Source organism: Chelon labrosus (genome assembly GCF_963514085.1).
Source record: "Chelon labrosus genome assembly, chromosome: 10".
Classification (NCBI taxonomy): domain Eukaryota; kingdom Metazoa; phylum Chordata; class Actinopteri; order Mugiliformes; family Mugilidae; genus Chelon; species Chelon labrosus.
This window is the reverse complement of record NC_140360.1, coordinates 1,850,602-1,870,113: the sequence shown is the minus strand read 5'-3', so window position 1 is coordinate 1,870,113 and position 19,512 is coordinate 1,850,602. Positions and strand designations below refer to the sequence as shown.

The 19,512-nt window shown below is 41.8% G+C and overlaps 1 protein-coding gene across 1 annotated transcript; it reads right to left on the bottom strand.

The window, feature by feature from the left end:
• Positions 1-799: 799 nt before the first annotated feature.
• Positions 800-18,651, bottom strand: LOC311494532 (GLIPR1-like protein 1). The gene is made up of 6 exons (XM_084553620.1): positions 18,085-18,651; positions 5,726-5,876; positions 5,500-5,567; positions 5,305-5,414; positions 4,190-4,281; positions 800-3,604 (listed from the first exon to the last, which is right to left on the bottom strand). Exons 1-6 carry the CDS (start codon positions 18,370-18,372, stop codon positions 3,162-3,164), a joined length of 1,152 nt encoding a protein of 383 aa, XP_084409746.1. The 5' UTR covers positions 18,373-18,651; the 3' UTR covers positions 800-3,161.
• Positions 18,652-19,512: the final 861 nt, after the last annotated feature.

Below are 19,512 nucleotides of genomic sequence, written 5' to 3'. Positions count from 1 at the left end.
TCTCTTTAATGCAGACTCACGGCCGGCCTGGGGGAAGGTTGTTGGTGTTGTGGTCACCAGAGGCCTGGGCATCACTGGGTCACTGTGGACTCTGCAGCAGGAGTCTCAGTCTCCGGCCCGAGGACTCAGACAGGGTCCTTTCTGTGCTCATCCAGAGACGAGATGTGGACGAGGAAAAGGAGGATGTCAGGACGTCAGGATACGGCAAGTAGGCCTAACTGATTGTTTGCTACTGAAAAACTAGAATGTAAAGGTTAAATCAGCCTGAACTCCCCTAGCCCACAGTTCTTTGTGGTGTTATCAGTTAACAGTAGCTCTTCTTAGCTTCCCAGCTAACAGTAGCTCTTCCTTGCTTCCTATCCTCCCAGCCAACAGTAGCTCTTCCTATCTTCCTAGCTAATATTAGCTCTTCCTAGCTCCCTAGCTAATAGTAGCTCTTCCTAGCTTCCTATCCTCCCAGCTAACAGTAGCTTTTCCTAGCTTCCTAGCTAACAGTAGCTCTTCCTAGATTCGTAGCCTCCCAGCTAACAGTAGCTCTTCCTAGCGTCCCAGCTAACAGTAGCTCTTCCTAGCTTCCTATCCTCCCAGCTAACAGTAGCTCTTCCTAGTTTCCTATCCTCCCAGCTAACAGTAGCTCTTCCTAGCTTCCTAGCCTCCCAGCTACTAGAGATGAAATGAGCTTGTGTGCAGTTTTTATTATTGCAACATAACAAATCAGTTTCCTAGAATAAATAAATACATTTGTTTTCTTCAAATAATAACATAATTGTTCTGTTTTATTTTTTAATAGTGTTTCATTTTGAATATGTTGTAATTATTATTAATATAAGGACCCAGACGTGTTCTCAAAAAGAAGAAACCAGGTTTATTTCTTTATTAATCTTATATACAGACACGTACAGCCATCTGTGCTAAAGTTACTGGAGATAACTGCGGTAATTTCCCATCAGCTGAGATACGTGAATCATTAGAGTCTGTCCAGGTGTCGTCCCAGTCTGAGCGTAGATAAATGTAAAAAAAAAAGAAGAAGAAGAAGAAGAAGAAGCAGGGTCGTCAGTTTGAAACTTTTGAAATTTCAGCTAAACATAAAATAAAAATGTCTCCCGCTCCTTTTTGCTTTTCAGTGTTTTTCCACGTGAGATGATGCTTTATATTTAAATCAGGACTCGATCCCAACATGAAGAGAGAGGCCCGATGGCCGCACTGCAGTCCCTTTCTTTATTAGCATTTAGCATTCTGCTACTTTTAGTTTTACACATTTCTGATCGGAAAGCATGCATTTATTATTATCCTTTGATGGTGTTATAAGCAAAATAATAATAATAATAAAAACATTTCTTTACATTCAGGGGCTTCAATCTGCTCCTCAGAACTTTTACCACTGGTTTAAGTGGATGAAATGTCCTCTGTGCACTTACAAGCTTAGCCTAGCTTAGCATAGCTTAGCCTAGCTTAGCACAAAGACAGAAAGTAACAGGTGGCCTGGTGTCAGACTCTGGATCGAGTTTGTGGTGACTTTAAGTTTAATCAGTGAGATGAACAGGTGGTGGCGCCATTAACCACATCAAGAAGAAGAAGAAGAAAAAGAAGAAGAAGGCCGAGGTAAGATGACGTAATTGATTTGGTTTTTCAAGCATGCATAACAATATTTTGTTTTGCGCATGCGTCCATGTGTGAGGCTGACTTCCTGGAAATCCAACAGATCTGAGTAAAGGTAGAAATGAAGATGTTCAGAAAAATTTGTTCAGTTGTTTTCCGGGAAACAGAAGCGTCACCTGTCTTTTGTCTTTGTCTACCTGCTGAATAAAACCCTTCAAAGCGTCCAAAACGTTTTGATAAAGGGAGAAGAATCAGTTCAGACACACAACCCGCCCATCACTGGCCTCACACATGGGAACAAACCAGTGTTAATTAATCAATATTCAGACGATCTGGTCTTCCAGTTAGTAATGAAGACCTGATCAGTACCAGATGATCTATTGTAGTTAATTATTTCAGCGTCTAAACTTATTCTTCTGTTTTAATGGCAGCGGCCAGTAACTAGTGTAATGTGGATGTGTGGTGAGGTGGTAGTAGTTGATCATCTAAACAGAATCCATGGAGTCCACTCAGTCAAAGGCTGCACCCAAACAACAACAACAAACACTGAACGTTTAAAAGAAGAAGAGAAAAGTTTCCTGGAGACAGCGTCAAGGAGAAACATCTTCCAGAGAGGGTTAGGGAGTTTATGGCAGCGTTGGATGACCAGAACATTTCTGGAGTAGAGAACACAAGGTACCAGCTACCCTCTCCACACTACATTAACTTTGACAGAAAGATTTATTGGACTGAATCCAGTCCACTCTAGGAGAAGACAAGGAAGACAAGGACAGACTTTAGGAAGCTACAGGAGACCAACTCTAGGAGAAGACAAGGAAGACAAGGACAGACTTTAGGAAGCTACAGGAGACCAACTCTAGGAGAAGACAAGGAAGACAAGGACAGACTTTAGGAAGCTACAGGAGACCAACTCTAGGAGAAGACAAGGAAGACAAGGACAGACTTTAGGAAGCTACAGGAGACCACCTCTAGGAGAAGACAAGGAAGACAAGGACAGACTTTAGGAAGCTACAGGAGACCAACTCTAGGAGAAGACAAGGAAGACAAGGACAGACTTTAGGAAGCTACAGGAGACCAACTCTAGGACATTTAGGATCAGATCTGGATCAGACTGTGGGGCGTCCAATCTCTGTGTTTCCTTTCAATCAGCCTTGATTTCTGTTTTTTTTTTTTCTGAAGCTGCTGGGAACTCATTTATAATGTTTTGTGCGTCTTCTTGTTCATGAGTTCGTTGACTCATTGGTAGAAACCCAAGTTCCGTCTTGAAGCTAAGCTAGGCTAACCACGCTCTGACCACACAGCTTCCCATCATTTCAGATCTGATTCCAACTAGTTAGCATTTGAATCTGTTTCCTCATTATGTGGTTAGTGGTGGGTCAGTGACTGGTGGCTGATCGGTGCAGACCTCATGCTGGATGAAAACGTCAGCTGTTTCCTGGTGAGTGTGAATTATTACATGACCTGTTTTTGCTCGAGAGTTCGTTACCGCCGGACGGAGTCAGTGCAAAAGAGGAGAACCTGTTGTCTCCTCCTCCTCTTCTTCCTCCTCCTCCTCCTCTTCTTCACAGCCTGAGAGTGATGATGGCGGTCAGACAGGCTAACAGGACTGACGGTGAGGACACTGAACCAGCTTTGTTGCGGTCGTGTACTATTTGTGTTACGTATCTCTTTGTTTCTGCCTCCACAATTCCTGAACTTTCACTTCCCTTCTGAGTTTCCTCTGTGTTCGCTTCTGATCCCTGTGTTGGTGATGGGGCCTCAGGGAAGAGGGTGTCCATGGTGGGGGTGTCGTCATAGGCCGTGGTGATGTCCTCAGCCACGGTGGTGTCCTCAGCCGTGGTGGCGTCCTCAGCCACGGTGGTGTCCTCAGCCATGGTGGCGTCCTGAATATCGGTGCCGTCCTGAGTCTCAGCAGTAACCGGTGGTAGGATGTCCGTGACTCCGAAGGTGGAGACGTTGCTGGGAAAACTGGGAGTACTGGACGTGTACTCGTCATACTCCTCCACTGTTTCACCAACCAGAAAAAAAAAAAAGAACAAAATCAGTTTTCTTTAAATGCGTCAGATCAGATCTAAAGAGGCTGAAAACTTTTCTGTATTAATATTAAACTGATTTAGGTCTAAAGTGTTGTATCTTCACTTCCTGTCTCCCCTGCACCTGTAGCCAATCAGCTGACTCCTTGCCTCAGTGTTTACAGAAGAGTCTGGACTCTAGTTCTTCCTCAACTAATCAGAGGAGGGACAGAAACATGGAGGTAGAAAAACAAGATGAACCAAGTTACAATCAGTGTGGACAGAGACGAGACATCTTGGTCGTCTTCTAAGATTGTAGACATTCAGGACTAGAGGAGGACATGGAGGAGGACATACTACTTCTTCTTCCCTCCTTATTTCCTCCAAACACATGGAAACATCCTGGTTTTCTTCTTCTATTGAATCAATTCAGTGTTGGAGAGAAAACTTAGCTCAGCCTAAAACTCAACGTCCTGGAATAAACTGCACCTTAGATTTCACCAGGGTTCATTTGTTGTTATTATTATAGTATTTAATCTGTGACAGAGTTTGAGGAGGACCAATGAGAAGAGTCGTACCACAGAGGTTGTTTTCACATCTCTGCATGTTTTCAGGACATCTGGAGCACCAGTCGCCCTCCACGTACGGACGCTCCGCTTCATAGTTCCCTCTGAAAACACACCAACATCTGGATTATTATATCATGAATCTATCTATCTATCTATCTATCTATCTATCTATCTATCTATCTATCTATCTATCTATCTATCTATCTATCTATCTATCTATCTATCCATCCATCCATCCATCTATCTATCATCTATCACTTCTGGCCACTAGAGGGAGCACCTGTACTGCAGTAGTAGTAACAGTGAAGGTACAAGTATAAGTAAGAGTATCTAATAACTGTAGTACTGTTATTACTGTAGTGGTGCCTACTGTTTGTAGTATTAGTATAATCTGTAGAAGTCGGAGCAGCAGAACTAGTCGTAGTATTTGATGTAGTAGTCTCTGTAGTGGTGATGAGCATGGAAGAGCAGTAGAAGTACGGCAGAATCATTACTGTACTGCAGTAGAAGTAGTAGTACTGCACTAGTGGTCGTCATAATGGAGCGGTGGTTAAAGGAGTAGTCGCGCAATAGTAGTACTGATACTGCAGTAGTAGTTCAGTAGTGCAGTAGTCATTGTAGTATTGTAGCAGTAGTAGTTGTACAGTGGTAGTAGTAGTAATACTGCAATAGTAGTGAGTACAGTGAGTAGAAGTAAGAGTATCTAATAACTGTAGTACTGTTAGTAGTAGTGGTGCCTGCTGTTTGTAGTATTAGTATAATCAGTAGTCGTCTGAGTCAGAGCAGCAGAACTAGTCGTAGTAACAGTAGTATTTGATGTAGTAGTCTCTGTAGTAGGGATGGACATGAAAGAGCAGTAGAAGTACTAGCAGGGGTGTAGTAGCATAGATAGTAGCAGTGTACAGTAGGATAGTTGTTAGTGTACTGCAGTAGAGCTAGTAGAACTGCAGTAGTGGTAGTCAGAATGAAGTGGCAGGTTACAGGATTGCAGTAGGAGTAGTTGTGCAAGAGTAGTACTGATACTGCAGTAGTAGTAGTGAAGTAGTTATTGTAGTATTGCAGCAGTAGTAGTTGTACTGCGGTAGTAATAGTAATACTGCAGTAGTTGTAGTAGTAGTACTGACGCTGGGAAGTAGTTGCAGACCAGGAAGGAAACTCTCTCCCAGTCCAGACCCTCCATAGTGTTACAGAGATGGAAGGCACAGCCCACTCTGTGTGTGCCCGCCCACACCATCTGAAACACACACATGTGTATTAATACTGTGTGTGTGTGTGAATTAATACTGTGTGTGCGTGTATTAATACTGTGTGTGTCTGACCTGTGTGTAGTGTCCACACATCTTATCCTCATCACAGCTGTTGTTCTGGAAGTCGTAGTCCATACGTTCTGTAAAGTGAAAAACAATCAACTGCATCATGTTGTTACATGTTTTGGCCACTTGGGGGCAGAGTCGTTTAAAAACAAATAACTGACTGTAGGAGGAGGGAGGTTTTATGTCCAGTTCTTGTTTGTTGGTTTTTTTCGTCTCCACCAGTGAAACTCACCAAGGAACCATTTCTCCAGGGCTTCTGCGAGGTCCAGAGCTCCGGTGCCAGCAAACAGGTTCTCTCCTGTGTCCTCCAGGTCTGGGTTGTGGTTCCAGATACATTTGGTGGCGTAGCCCTCTGCAACCACCTTCAGGGCCGGGTCCCACCTCTAAAGGGGAACCAGCGAACGTTAAACATTTGTAACTGGACAGTCCTCCAACCAATCAGAGCAGAGAAGTCTGTGACGTATGAATCTTGACCGAATCAGGTTTGTCCTGTACGTCCGTAGAATCCTTTTATTAGACTGTAAAAAAAGCGGACGCCATGACAGCTCCTCTAACGTGAAGCCAAAGCAAGTGGATCTCCCCCTGGTGGCTGGCTGCAGTTTAGGTCATAAGCTCCACCCCCTCCATGTTAGTGGGCGGGACGGGTCAAACTAAAACACTAAAATATAGATCAGTATAGTTAATATAATGCCGATGTCTGGCCATTCTTTTTCGTTATTTGACACAATATAAAAACAGGATGTGACATCACGGTGATTGACAGTTGCCTCGTCCTCATTTGCTATGCTAAGCAATCAGCTCGTTAGCTTGGTTGCTAACTGTTAGCCTCGGTGGTTTCTAGGCGCCAACACATGTCAAACAGTTAAACAGCAACACAACCTCCAGTAATGTCACAGCCACTAGTTCATGAGCTCCATTTGAAGGCAGCCTAATCTCCACCTTTGTGTTTTCACTATAACTTAACTACAACTTCCAACCTTGAACTCCTCTTTCTCGTCTTTGTCTGCCTCACTGTGAGTTCTCCTTTACGAGAAAACTTCCGTTAGATTTGTCTCTCTCTGTGTCGTACATTTGTGTTCAGTTTGTGACCTGGAAGCTGAAAGTTTAAATCGATTTAAAGCAAAGATGAAAACAAACAGTCTGTGCAGAAGACACGGCTGAATGAACGCTCTGACTGAACTCACAGAAAGTTCTTTTTCTTTGTCTTTTTTTTCAGGAATCATCTCAAACTGAAGTAAACCTTCAGCCTCTCTGTGGAAGCTTCTGAACTCTGTCGAGTTTTGAGATTAAACTGATTGTTTTATTACTTGTTTTTTTTACAGCCCCCCTCAGTCTGTTTTTAATTATCATGATCATTTAATCTTCTGTTTTTGGATTTATTGTCGGTTTATGACCTGTAAAACTCTCTCAAGAAGAACGTTGTACAAATGGTGTGCAGCTGTTTCATCCTGATCGTGTTCTAAAACCCACCGCAGAAGAGTCAGGACGTTTTTAATGCGACATTAAGTTTTGCTGTTTGTCTCGTGGAGAGTCTTTGAAAGTCGCTTCCAACAGCTGCTTGTTGGAAAAACTGCTCTTAAAACTGATACGACATGTAATGTCATATAAAGGAAACGTTTTAGATTTGATTTATTAAAAACACACTGGGTCTGACCCCAGAGCTCATCGGCTGAGTCAGGAAGTTGCTCTGTCGTGACTCACAGACTTTAAAACATGTTTCACAAAGTTTTTAATTCTGTTTCCTTTAATGCAGATAAACCAGGAGCGAGCATGTCCCCCAGTCTGACCTCTGACCTCTGATCCTTCACCAGTCTCTCTGTCTGAGGTACACGTTTCCTTCCCATCATCACGGATATGTCGTCTCTGCAAACTGACGTGGTGAAAGGTAAAGAGTTTTGAAATTAATCATGCAAACTTCCTGTAAGGCTTTAATATCTAATTTGTATGTTTTTTTCTTTTTGTTTGTTTGTTTTTTCCTCAAAACTGTGGAGCTAGCTACACGATAAATGTCCAGACCCTGGAGAGGGGAGAAGAAGAAGAATAAACCAGTAGAATATTAATACATGTGTGCTGCATTGAATCACGTCTAATAAATAAATAAGAAAACACACAGAAAAACTAAATCCTCTGATACTAAATTAAAATGCTTGTGAAGAAGCCTCAGAATCATTAAATAAACTTCCTAAATTATTTCTTCCCATTCAGACACATTGTGCGACTCCTTGCTCAGCGTTTTCTTGTTATTGTTTTCTTACTGACACAGAGATGATCATGCTTTTTGAGCCCGTTTAACAAAGAAGTCCTAAATATTAAAACCAGACAAGTGGCGTGTCTCCAAAGCCCGAGGGAACACTTTCATTTGAGTCATCTGAGCTCCACTGTTACCAAAAAAACTAAAAACAACTACAACTGAGACACACTGTCAAGGCCCGGGACAAAACTGACACCAAGGAACTCCTGGCAACAAAGGGCGACTGTTTGTGTTTGTGTTTGTGTCGCTTTACGTCTCCTGTTACGGAACCAAAAAGTTGCCAGAAGTTAGAAAGAGCTACTGTTAGCTGCAAGGCTAGGATGCTAGGAAGAGCTACTGTTAGCATGGAGGCTAGGAAGCTATAAAGAGCTGCTATTAACTCAAAAGGTAGGATGCTTGGAAGAGCTAATATTAGCTGCACGGCTAGGAGGCGGTACTGTTAGCTGGGAGGCCAGGAAGTTATGAAGAGCTACTATTAATTCAAAAGCTAGGTGCTTGGAGGAGCTACTGTTAGCTGTGAAGCTAGGAATAGCTACTGTTAACTGGGAAGCTAGGAAGCAACAAAAAGCTGCTATTAATTCAAAAGGTAAGATGCTTGGAAGAGCTACTGTTAGCTGGGAGACTATGAAGACTTAGACTTAGATTTAGACTTAGATGAAGCTAAGAAGAGGTACTGTTAGCTGTAATTCTTGGACGCTAGGAAGAGCTGCTATTAACTAGGATGCTTAGAAGAGCTACTAATAGCTGCAAGGCTAGGAGGATTTACTTTTAGCTGGGGGACTAGGAAGCTGGGAAGAGCTACTGTTAGCTGGGAGGCTAGGAAGGTACTAAAAGAGCAACTATTAACTTAAAAGCTCAAATGTTTGGAAGAGCAACTATAAGCGGTGAAGCTGGGAGGAGCTACTGTTAGCTGGGGGACTGGGAAGCCAGGAAGAGCTGCCATTAGCTGGGAGGGTACAAAGCTAGGAAGAGCTACTATTAGCTTAGATGGAATAATATTTGATTCCCATTAGCTTGACTGGGATCTCTTTGTCTACTTTCAGGACTCTGCTGATGTCTCAAGTCGTTTTTATGCAGTAAACTGTTCGTTGAGTTGATTTATTAAATCTTTGGCTATAATTTTGTTGGAGAGTCTGATTCTGTCCAAAGTATTTTATTATCTTGTATAAAAACTTCACATGATGATCGTCATGTCATGATGACGGAGCAGATGTTTAACCCTTGTCTCCATCTCGTGATTTGAGTCACTGTTGCTAAGAAACCCAAAGAATGAACAACAGGATCCTGACTGAGGGTTTAGTATCAGTGTGTGTGTGTGAGTGTGTGTTTATTTGTCCAGCGATGACACACAACACCACAAACAATAGTCAGGGGTCTCTTTCACATTCCACATCTGCTCCGTGTTAAGAAACTTTCTCAGTCATCTGCATCTGATCAGCTGGAGGTCGTCCGGTCTGTGAACAGCTGATTGACTTTCTGTTTGTCTCAGCTGGATTTAAAACTCCTTGTTGTACAGTCAGTTTGAAATGTCGTAGCTTTTTGTTTGTTTGTTTGTTTGTTTGTTTGTTTGTAGTGAGTGAAGAACAACATTAATGAACTACAGGAGAGTGTGGAGGAGGTGGTTGGGGTGGACTCAGCTTTTATATCTGACACCAGGGTTCACACCTACACTCTTCTTCTACTACTCTGGTTTAGGCAACAAACACACTTTGAGTGTATATGTAAACACAGACTGAATTACAGTGGTCCCTCGTTCATCGCGGGAGTTACGTTACCCGCGATAGACGAAATCCGCGAAGTAGTCAGCTTTATTTTTTACAATGATTATAAATGTTTTAAGGTTGCAAAACCCCTCACTACACACTTTATACACTTTTCTCAATAACTTACAAACATACCGCACTTCAGTCACACTGCCAGCGATCAAAGATACTGTATATGTAAATTTGGCAAGCTGAACGCATTCTGTACTGTACAAGAGACACCGTACAAGGAGATTGATTGACAACGGTCTACAGTCCCTTAGCCAATCAGGACACAGAAGACAACACGCGGGCTCTCCCTTAGCCAATCAGGACGCAGAAAACAATGCGCTGTAAAAAAAAAAAAAAAAAAAAGCATGCAAAATTGCACTAAAAAATCTGCGAAACTGCGAGGCCGCGAAAGGTGAAGCGCGTTATAGCGAGGGACTACTGTAACTCGTATATCTGCTGCTGTTTTATTTTCTGTCCAGGTTCTCAAGGTTCTCAGTCTCGTTCTTGAAGACATCTTAACGTTGGACACATGGAGACATGTTTATCATCTTCTTCTACTGAATGAATTCAATCTTGGAGATGAAAAACTTCTTCTTTTCTGATCATTGAAGCTGGAACCCATGTGGACACCAATGTTAGAGATCTGGAGACGTTTCTTCTCTTCCTCCTTCTTCCTCTTCTTCATCTTTTTATTCTCCTACTTCTAATTTTCCTTCTTCCTCTTTATCGCCTTCATCTTCTTCTACCTTTACCTCTTTTTATTTTTCGTCTTCTTCTCTGTCGTCTACTTCTTTGTCCTTTTTCTTCATCTTTTTGTCCTTTCTCTTCTTCTTCTTCTTCTTCTTCTTCTTTTCTGATCAATGAAGCTGGAACCCATGTGGACACCAATGTTGGAGATCTGGAGACATTTCTTCTCTTCCCCCCTCTTCCTCCTCTTCTTCATCTTTTTATTCTCCTACTTCTTCTTCTTCCTCCTTTCCCTCTTTATTTTTCTTCTTCTTCTGTCATCTACTTCATTCTCCCTTTTCTTCATCTTCTTACGTCTTTCCTCTTGTTCTTCCTTCTCCTCCTCTTCCCTCTTCTTCTTGTTCTTCTTCCTGTTCTTCTTCTTGTTCTTCTTCTTCCGTAGCAACAGAACTACTTTAGTCTGAGCTGGTAGGACTGTTAAAGTGGACCCTGGTTTGGTTTGTCTAGTTCTATTAATCACGTTTGTATGAATGAGTCAATCCAGTTTCTTTCCCATTTAGCAGCATCTTGTCCATCTTGTCCAGGTAACATTTTATAGATGTCTTCTTCTTGCCAACAAAAACTGAAATCTGTCTTCTGTAATTTCCTCCCAGTTCAGCTCAGCTCTTACTCCTCCACCCTCCTCCTTTTTTTTTTGGTTGTTCCTTCCTTCGTATCTCCTCCCTCTCACTTTGTTCTCACCCTCTTTCACTTGTGTTTCCTTCTTCCCATTCCTTCCTCATCATTTTCTCTCTTCAGCTGAAAATAAAAGACTGTGGATGTGGAGATGTCCCAGTGGGGCTTCCATACCGGCTCACATTCCTCTCTGCACTCATTCATTCTCTACCTAAACATTGTGTTCACTCCCTTCGCTGCTCAGCTCTTTCCCAACAGTCTTCCTCCCTGGTTGCTCAACCCTGATCGCTGACTCCTGCTATGTCTGACTCTAACGGAAACACCCATCGCTCTCTGGAGACCAGGCCTCGATTTAATAAGGGTACCTGATTAAAAAAAAACAAAAAAACAAAAAAGAGAGACGAGGGAGGGAGGTATTTTGAGATGGATGTGTGCCTCTGACCGTTTACTTTTTGGTACTACAGGTTTGATTTTAGACTCTAAAATGTGTTAAACAAGTAATTCTACCTTCCGTCTCTTAAAATCTCTTAAAAAAGAAACAAGAACTAAAATTAAAGGAGAAAACTTTGATTATTTGATTCATATAAAACCAGTTATTAGACCTTAGAAGGCTTCATCTAAGGACACGCTGTGGAGGACTATTAAATGCTATTGATGGTGCTGAGTTGCAGCCTATTTTTATACAGGCTATACATATCTGCAGCTCACAGTATGTAGCACATGAGCTGTCTGTTCACAGCATATGTATTCAGGTCAAGAATATAGATTTCATTGTTGGAAAGTGTCGACTCCCCCCGGACATGACTCTGGAACAATATTCAGATGTAATTTTAGACTTTCTTACACAAGGTATCTGGTCATCTGAATTTATCTCTGAATCTGGAGAAGAACCAGGTTTATTTAGAGCTGAACACAATGATCCATGGACCAGAGGTCACCATGGAGATTACTTCCTGGACCAGAGAGACCTGGACCAGTGGTCACCATGGAGACTACTTCCTGGACCAGTGGTCACCATGGAGACTACTTCCTGGACCAGAGAGACCTGGACCAGTGGTCACCATGGAGACTACATCCTGGACCAGAGAGACCCGGACCAGTGGTCACCATGGAGACTACTTCCTGGACCAGAGAAATCTGGACCAGTGGTAACCATGGAGACTACTTCCTGGACCAGTGGTCACCATGGAGACTACTTCCTGCTTCAGTCAAGGACAAGACATCACCTCTCGAGAAACAACATGAAGACTGAGATTAACTTTCTCTTTTTACTTTTAGACGACACAACATATCAGTGAAAGAGAGACACCATAGTCAGTGAAGCCAGCATATCGTAAACTGTCGCCTCCATCTTGCGTCAGCACTCACCCTTTTCCTGCATGCAGCTCGCCCCGAAGCAAAGCTGCAGGTTTATTTGTTTGTTTGCATAATTTAATTTATCTCAGTTAACAGAGAAAGTAAATTTCTCCTCCACCACTATCTTGTGGTTCTGGTCTTATGCAAGTTAGTTACGCAAGTTCAGTTTCAGCATGGTTAATTAAATGAATAAAATGTATTCATTTTTATTATGTCAAGTGATTACCACATACAACACCCAAGGAAAAAGTCATAATGCTTCATCAAGACCTGATTCTTATTAGAATCAGAATCTGGTAACACAATTCTAGATTTAATTATGAGCCATTATGAACTAATTTAACTCCATGGTGCTCAGATGTTGTGTATGACTACTATCCGTTTATACCTCTGCTGGACATAGACGCTGTAACCTACGTACGTAGCCTACGCTGCTGTGATATATTTATACTTGAACCTCATCAGTCTGTCTCGCTCTGTAACAACTCCACCCAAACACTAGTCTGCGTTGTGTCTTTTTAATCATTCGGGTTAAGTTTTGTTTCTAGTTCCCGCTTCACTTCCAACAATGGCGACTGAAACTTTTGCTGAAATTTCACCAAAGACGAATCTTACAAATGTTTGTATCTCTGAACCTCCTCAGTTAACCTTTCCTCCATGTGCTCCATCTTTATTGATCCAAAACAATCAATTAGAAAATTGTGGAGATGGAGAAGCAGCTGGAAATACTAAAGAGGAAACACGCTACTACCAAGAGGACCAATCACAGCTCTGGTTGTTACATTTCTGGGGAGGTGCACGTTAAATTGACGCCTAAGCCTAAACCACCTCTTTCTCTTCTGTCTGTCACCACATTAAGCCATGCCCCTAAAACGATCTGATTGGCCCGTCAGATCTTTGCAGGAGCAGAATCAGTTCCCAATACAGAGACTCCAGAACAGCTTTACTATTATTTCTGAACATGCATCTTGGACAGACAAATGAAATGTGAAAAACAACCTGAGATTAGCTGAGATTAAGAGCCAGACTCCAGGTCGTCTGTGGCGTCTGGCTTCATGTCAACGCTTTTAAAACAACCCTGCATGTTCCCTAATGTGATAAGATGGCAGATAAAAGGACATTTATTTCAGTAAATAGGACGTAAAAACAGGTGCAACCAGTCAAACACAGACTTTAATCCTAAAATCTCCTTCCTGAAATCATTTCTTCACATCTCCGTGTTGGTTGAAGCTCCTCCAGCTCCGTTCTGGTCCAACGACCAAAAACCTAAACAGCTGGCCGGTCCCGACCTGCCTCACAACTCCACCACATGAAACCAACCACGACTTTATGTGAGCTTGTTAGTAATACAAGTTTATAACACTAATGTTAGCCTAGCATGTATAGGAGCAGACCAGTGAACCTGTTGACATCATTATCATCATATAAAGTCCACTTTCTCAGAGCTAATGAACAAATGTACATATTTACATTTACAGTAAATATGAAGCTTTTGCTTTGTTGTAGATTAGCTTAGCATAAATACAAGAGGAAACAGCTAGGTCTTGAGCTCAAATAATTAACATGTTACGCTTTTCTTAATTCATAATTTATGGTGGTATAAATGCAGCCAATTAATTTGCAGGTGACCAATAGTTGATGAGTGAGACATGGAAATTCAGAACGATGCTAATGAGGTTTCATCGTGATGATACTTCTTCTTCTACAAAAACTTCTGCTTTCATCTGATTCTAATAACCTCTGGGTTCTCCTTTACTTCTCTCTCTGGTTTCATAGATTAAAGAACCAAGGGTAAATTTACTGGTTTAGCATTTTTTAGTTGTTGCTTTTTAAACACTCCAAAAATACCAAAAATTACACAGATGTTATGAATAAAAAACTAAAACTAACAAACCAACTCCAATAACACTGATGAGTAGCAAACATCATAAGATCTTTGAACAACAATCGTGTCCCAGTAATTAGAACAAGACCGAGCAGGAACAATAGACGAGCCAGAAAACGACGCCAGAGCTCATATGTGTGTTTGTGATCTGGGAAAGACAATAGGACAAGAACTGAGAGGAAGTTAGGATCAGTTCTAAACCGACATATCAGACCAGATGGGTTTATTCCCTCCTCAGCCTAGATGTGATCTTATACTAACAGACACCCAGGACCTTTTTAAACAAAGTCAAATAAACTCAAAAAATGTTCTTTCCCAATCTGCTGTTAATCGGCACGTTTTACCAAATACATGGAAGCTGTTAACAATAAACAAAAGACATCTGAGGCTTCATCCTATTTTCTCTTGGTTTAGGATTTTTTTAATTGAGAATTGACAATTAAATGAGATTAGATGGGATATTTCTACTTTACGAATATCAAATGTGTAAAGGTGCATCTCATTAACACCTTTAATCACTAATAATAGACACTAGAAACCAATGAATAACCCTGTAGTGTTTTCATATACAGTCATTCGTACTGGAGGAGAAAAGAATCAGTTTAAAGTGGTTTAAATATAATACTTGTTGGTGCCAATTTGTCTGACAGAGATATGTGGTCTGTGTAAAACTTTGGCTCAATATTTGTAATAAAAAAATCTAATAGAGTTAATAAGCCAAGCAGCCTCTGCTCATATTCTGTTCTGATGCAGCAGTAAATCATCAACACTGGCCAGTTCATTAGGTACACTAGAATCATTCTAACATAATAAGGAAAGATCACAGTTTGGGTTCAATGCAGATGATTCAAAACAGTAAATTATCTGTGGTTTGAGGGTTAGTCCAATGTTTGACTGACCCATCCATCCACCCCAACCTGCTGCTCGAGGATCATTTCAAAAGTAAACAAAAACTATTTCTGTTGTAGTATACAGAGAAATTATAAATAAAACAAAACAATTAAAAGTGATATGAAATTAACACTCACTGGCCACTTCATTAGGTACACTAGTGAGTACATGCTAATCTAAATAATGTTGAGTTGATGTTGTGGTGCTGTTAAACTGGATTGAATTAAACACTAAAGTGTTCCTGTTATTTAGCCTAGCCCACTGAACACTATGTCAAAATATTAGGAACACTGGTCAATTCAATAGTAGTAGAAAATGAAAACACAGTTGAATCAATATCTCTCAGTGATTAGAAACTAAAGCTGAACACAACAACCTTCATGAAGACTGTTTTATTAGGTTGTCACTAGTGTACCTAATGAACTGGCAAGTAAGTATTATAAATGATTACTTTGTCACCTCTGAAGTATAAAAACTTAAAGTGACAACATGTCAAGAACAGAACAAAGAGCTCAGAGTCAGTCTCTCTGACATAGTTTCTTAGTGTTATTTATAATCGCTGCATTTCAACATTTGAATGTTTTTGTTTTTACTCTTGTACGAGTTTGCTCCTCTGGCGCCACGGAGCCAAACCAACAATCGGTTAGTCTATTTCCCAACACTTAAATATTTCCTACTCTCAGCTCCGAGCTTCTGTTGAAGAGGTGAATCTAAGAAGATGTGTCTTTTCTCAAACAAACGGGAGGAAGGAACTATTTTCATGATCTCCAGTTTGTTCCTGATGTCTGGAAGTGACACTTCACCCTCAACGACGTTCAGCCGTTGCTGTGAATGCAGCACAATTAGATTAGAAAAACTGAGCAGCAGAACAATGATGAGTCTGTGTCCGCTATCAATCTGTGTTCTTGTCTTTTCTTGTAAAACGTCATCAGTTCTGTTCTAAGTCAAAGAACCATCTGACCGAGTACAGTCCAAATACCAGGATGTGTATCAAAGATAAGTGGAAACGGTAAGAGTTGGGGATGTCCCGGATCAGTATCGGTGCCGGCAGACCAGGGCCCGTATTCCTAAAGATTCCTAGAATCCTCTCAGATAGCCCCCCATTTCTTAGCCTAAACATTCCTAGCTAGGAATCTTAGCTTAGGAGTGATTCCAGAACATTGTCAGAGAACTCTGAGCAATGAATGGACAGAAACTCTGATCTTAGTGAGGAGGTGTGGTTGAGACCGTTGCTAGGTAAAAGTTGTGACTGGTTGATCTACTACTCTATGGAGACTGTGGAATTATAAATAATATTTGACATAAAATGAAAATAAATAGTAAGCTATACTTTAAAATGAGACTACAAAATGTGTGCTTAAACTCAGGCCCACTTGCACAGTATTCACATGCTGATAGTTCTTTTTATTTGCTTCCATTCATTTACCATGCTGGTCATTTTTTCATCATTTGGTATTAACGTGGGTAAAATGTCTCAGCTTTCATCAGTTTCTGTGATTGCTAACCGGCCTAGATGAAGCAGTGTTGGTTGGCGATCAAATCTTCCACAAACCAAACAACAGTGGAGAAGAAAAGAAGTAGGAAACTCAACTGGACAGAGGAACAGTGTTTGCTTCTGGATCAACTGGTCAATGACAATAAAAGTGTTTAGAGATGTAGATTTGGCTCCAGTGTCACACTACAAGACAAGAAGCAGGCATCTCTTTACGCTAAGAATCTTTAGGATAACCCAAAACCACGTAGCTGTAGCGTCAAGCCCATGGAGAATATGTCTGAAAGCAAGTACGTGAGAGCGCCATTGGATAAACCGGTGAAATCAAACCGTCCTGTCGACGAGGACGTATCAACCACATCAGAGGGTGGAGCTTGTCTTTCAGCTGTCATACATTTATTTGCCGCAGGTTTTGTGGACAGGAACGTTTGTGATTCACGTTCCTGTCGTGGTTTGGAATATTTAAATATTTTCCTTGACCCTGTTTGGTTTTCCTTAGGTTTCCTGGTTTTATTTTGAAAAGCTCTTCCTTGGTGTCTCATGTCTCTGCTTCCCTTCCTGTCTGTGCCCTGCCCCCTCCTCTTTGATTGGTTGATTGTTTTCTCCCTCATTAGTTTCACCTGTGTCTCATTAACCCCTCAGCCCATGTGTCTTATATATAGCCTAGTCTCTGTGTTTGTCTGTTGATGTTTCAGTTCAGTTCCTTGTGTTTCTGATTTCACCAGTTGTTGTTTTTTTTTTTTTTTTTTTTGGATTTGGATACCCTGCAGTGCTTTTTGTTCCTGATTCAGTAAGTTTCATTAAAGTTATCTTTGTTTCCCGCCTCTCTTTGCCTCCTGCGTTTCTGTCCTACCTCTCCACTCAACATAACCTTTCCACCGTCCCTCCAGTACTTGAAGAGTAACCCAGCCCCTACTGTAGCCATAGTTAACCTATAGCTATTTACAGCTGTTGTATTCCATTTTTACCCAACGGTGACGGGTGATGAGCAACCAAGATCAGACTTCCTATAAGTAGGTTGGCAAAGAGCATATCTACGTCAGTCACTTCCCTAAAGCAGTGACACATTTACTGCAAAAAAACCCGCAAACTACTCCAACGAATCACGGATGATTGTGTTAAATGTTGCAAACAAACAACTTGTTTCAGTTGAAGAATCAAAGTTTGTGGCCTGATACCGTGAAAGATTCAGCAAGTTCTACAACCACCAACATGTTTAACTGGTGAATCCAGACTTTTTACCATTTTGACAGACCAACATGACACACTGTACATTTATTGGAGTCTATTCTACATATATTGGTGTTTCATTCAATGGCAAGACTTTCAAGCTGAAATGTTTTTGGTAAATGGACAAGAATCCAACAGTTAACATCAGGCAGGTTCAGTTGAATGTCCAAAGGACATGGTAGAATAGGACAGAGGCCAATTTATTTAAATGAAATGTCTTTTCATGAAGTTTTATTTCATATATAGACAAAACATGGATTCATTTAAACTAATCCCAGAATTAGTTGTAATCACAGATTAAATGGATTTCCTCATTACATCTCCATTATTGGCAGGTTGGGATTAAGTTAATGTCCCGCGGGCGTCTTACCAGAGGCAGCATGGCCGAGGCGCTGGGTGAAACCAGTCCCCTGTAGTGGTTGTGGAGCTCCACCAGCAGCTCCTCCTGCTCCTCGTTCAGAAAGCTCCAAGCTCCAGGAACCACCAGGGCCCCCAGCAGCAGCCATGCCCAGAGAGGACTCACCCTCGGCGGACAGAGGCGGCTGGATTCCCTTCTCGGTCTGGAGCTCCACGAGTTTCCATCCTGGGTAGTCCGTGGGGTCGAGGCCCCCAACTGGGTGGCGACCCCCTGGAGCTCCAACAGGCTCCGCTGGTGCATGATGGGATTCCAAAAACGATGTATCCTGAAGGGGTGAGTCCCGAGTCCAAAGAAAAACTGATAAATAACTGTGTGTGTGTGTTTTTTAATGTGTGTGTGTTTGCACAATAGACCACTTGTTGTTGTTTAAGAGTCGGTATAAGTGTGTTCCCTCCTCAGTGCCTCTCAGCTCTCAGCTCTGCAGATCCCTCTGTTTCTGATCGGCTTTAAGAGAGAGAGAGAGGGAGAGAGAGAGGGAGAGAGTCCTCCCCTGCACAAAAACACTCCCACATCTACTTCTATCTTTGTGAGGACTCTCAGTGACACAATTCACCTTCTATCACCTGGATCTATCCTCCAGGTAAACCTCCTCAGGACAAGACTGAACTCCTTACAGAGTTTATATGTGACCAAAGAGAAGCCTGTTTAAATACTCAGAGGGGTCCTCACAAAGATACACCACAGTTCACATTTCACACACATTGCACCGACTGGTACGCACAACAACCCCTCACCCCCCTCCACCCCCTCACCCCCTGGTCACTATCCTCCATGTTGACCTCCTCCTCCTCCTCCACCTCCTCCTCCTTCTTCTTCTCTTCCTCTTTTTCTGTCTCACTTTGGCTTTTTCTGCTGTCTCATTGTTCAATCACACAACCACGTCTGCATTAAAGAACGATTTATCGTAAATGAAGCTGAAACAGAACGCAACACGACTTGTTTTTAGATTTCTTGGAAGATGTTTCACTTGTGGTCAAGCTCAAACATGTCCAGTCGCTTTTGTTTTCAGAGGCCGTTTGTTTCATTGCCGGCAATGATGAAAGAGGTCTCAGACTGTGTTGCCTAAAGCAACAACCAGCTAGTACATAGCTACGCTCTGAACCTGAGAGGAAATAAGTCCTCACACCAGCAGGTGGCAGTAGTCTGGAAACAGGAAGAGCTACTACTAGCTTGGAGGCTAGGAAGAAGTACTATTAGCTAGGTAGTGCTACTATTAGCTTGGAGACTAGGAAGAGCTACTATTAGCTAGGAAGAGCTATTGTTAGCTAGGAGCTACTGTTAGCTTGGAGACTAAGAAGCTAGATCCCTGAGTCTAATCAGCTGATCTGCAGCTCCTTCATTCATTCATTCTAGTTGATTGTGTCATTGTGAAAATATTTG

What these genes read in the sequence shown, in the direction of transcription:
- LOC311494532 (XM_084553620.1), bottom strand. Translation starts at nt 18,372, where the DNA reads ATGCACCAGCGGAGCCTGTTGGAGCTCCAGGGGGTCGCCACCCAGTTG. An exon ending in CCTCGGCCATGCTGCCTCTG is followed by an intron (nt 5,877 to 18,084) that starts GTAAGACGCCCG and finishes GTTCCCCTTTAG; the next exon opens with AGGTGGGACCCGGCCCTGAA. An exon ending in TGTGTGGACACTACACACAG is followed by an intron (nt 5,415 to 5,499) that starts GTCAGACACACA and finishes TGTGTGTTTCAG; the next exon opens with ATGGTGTGGGCGGGCACACA.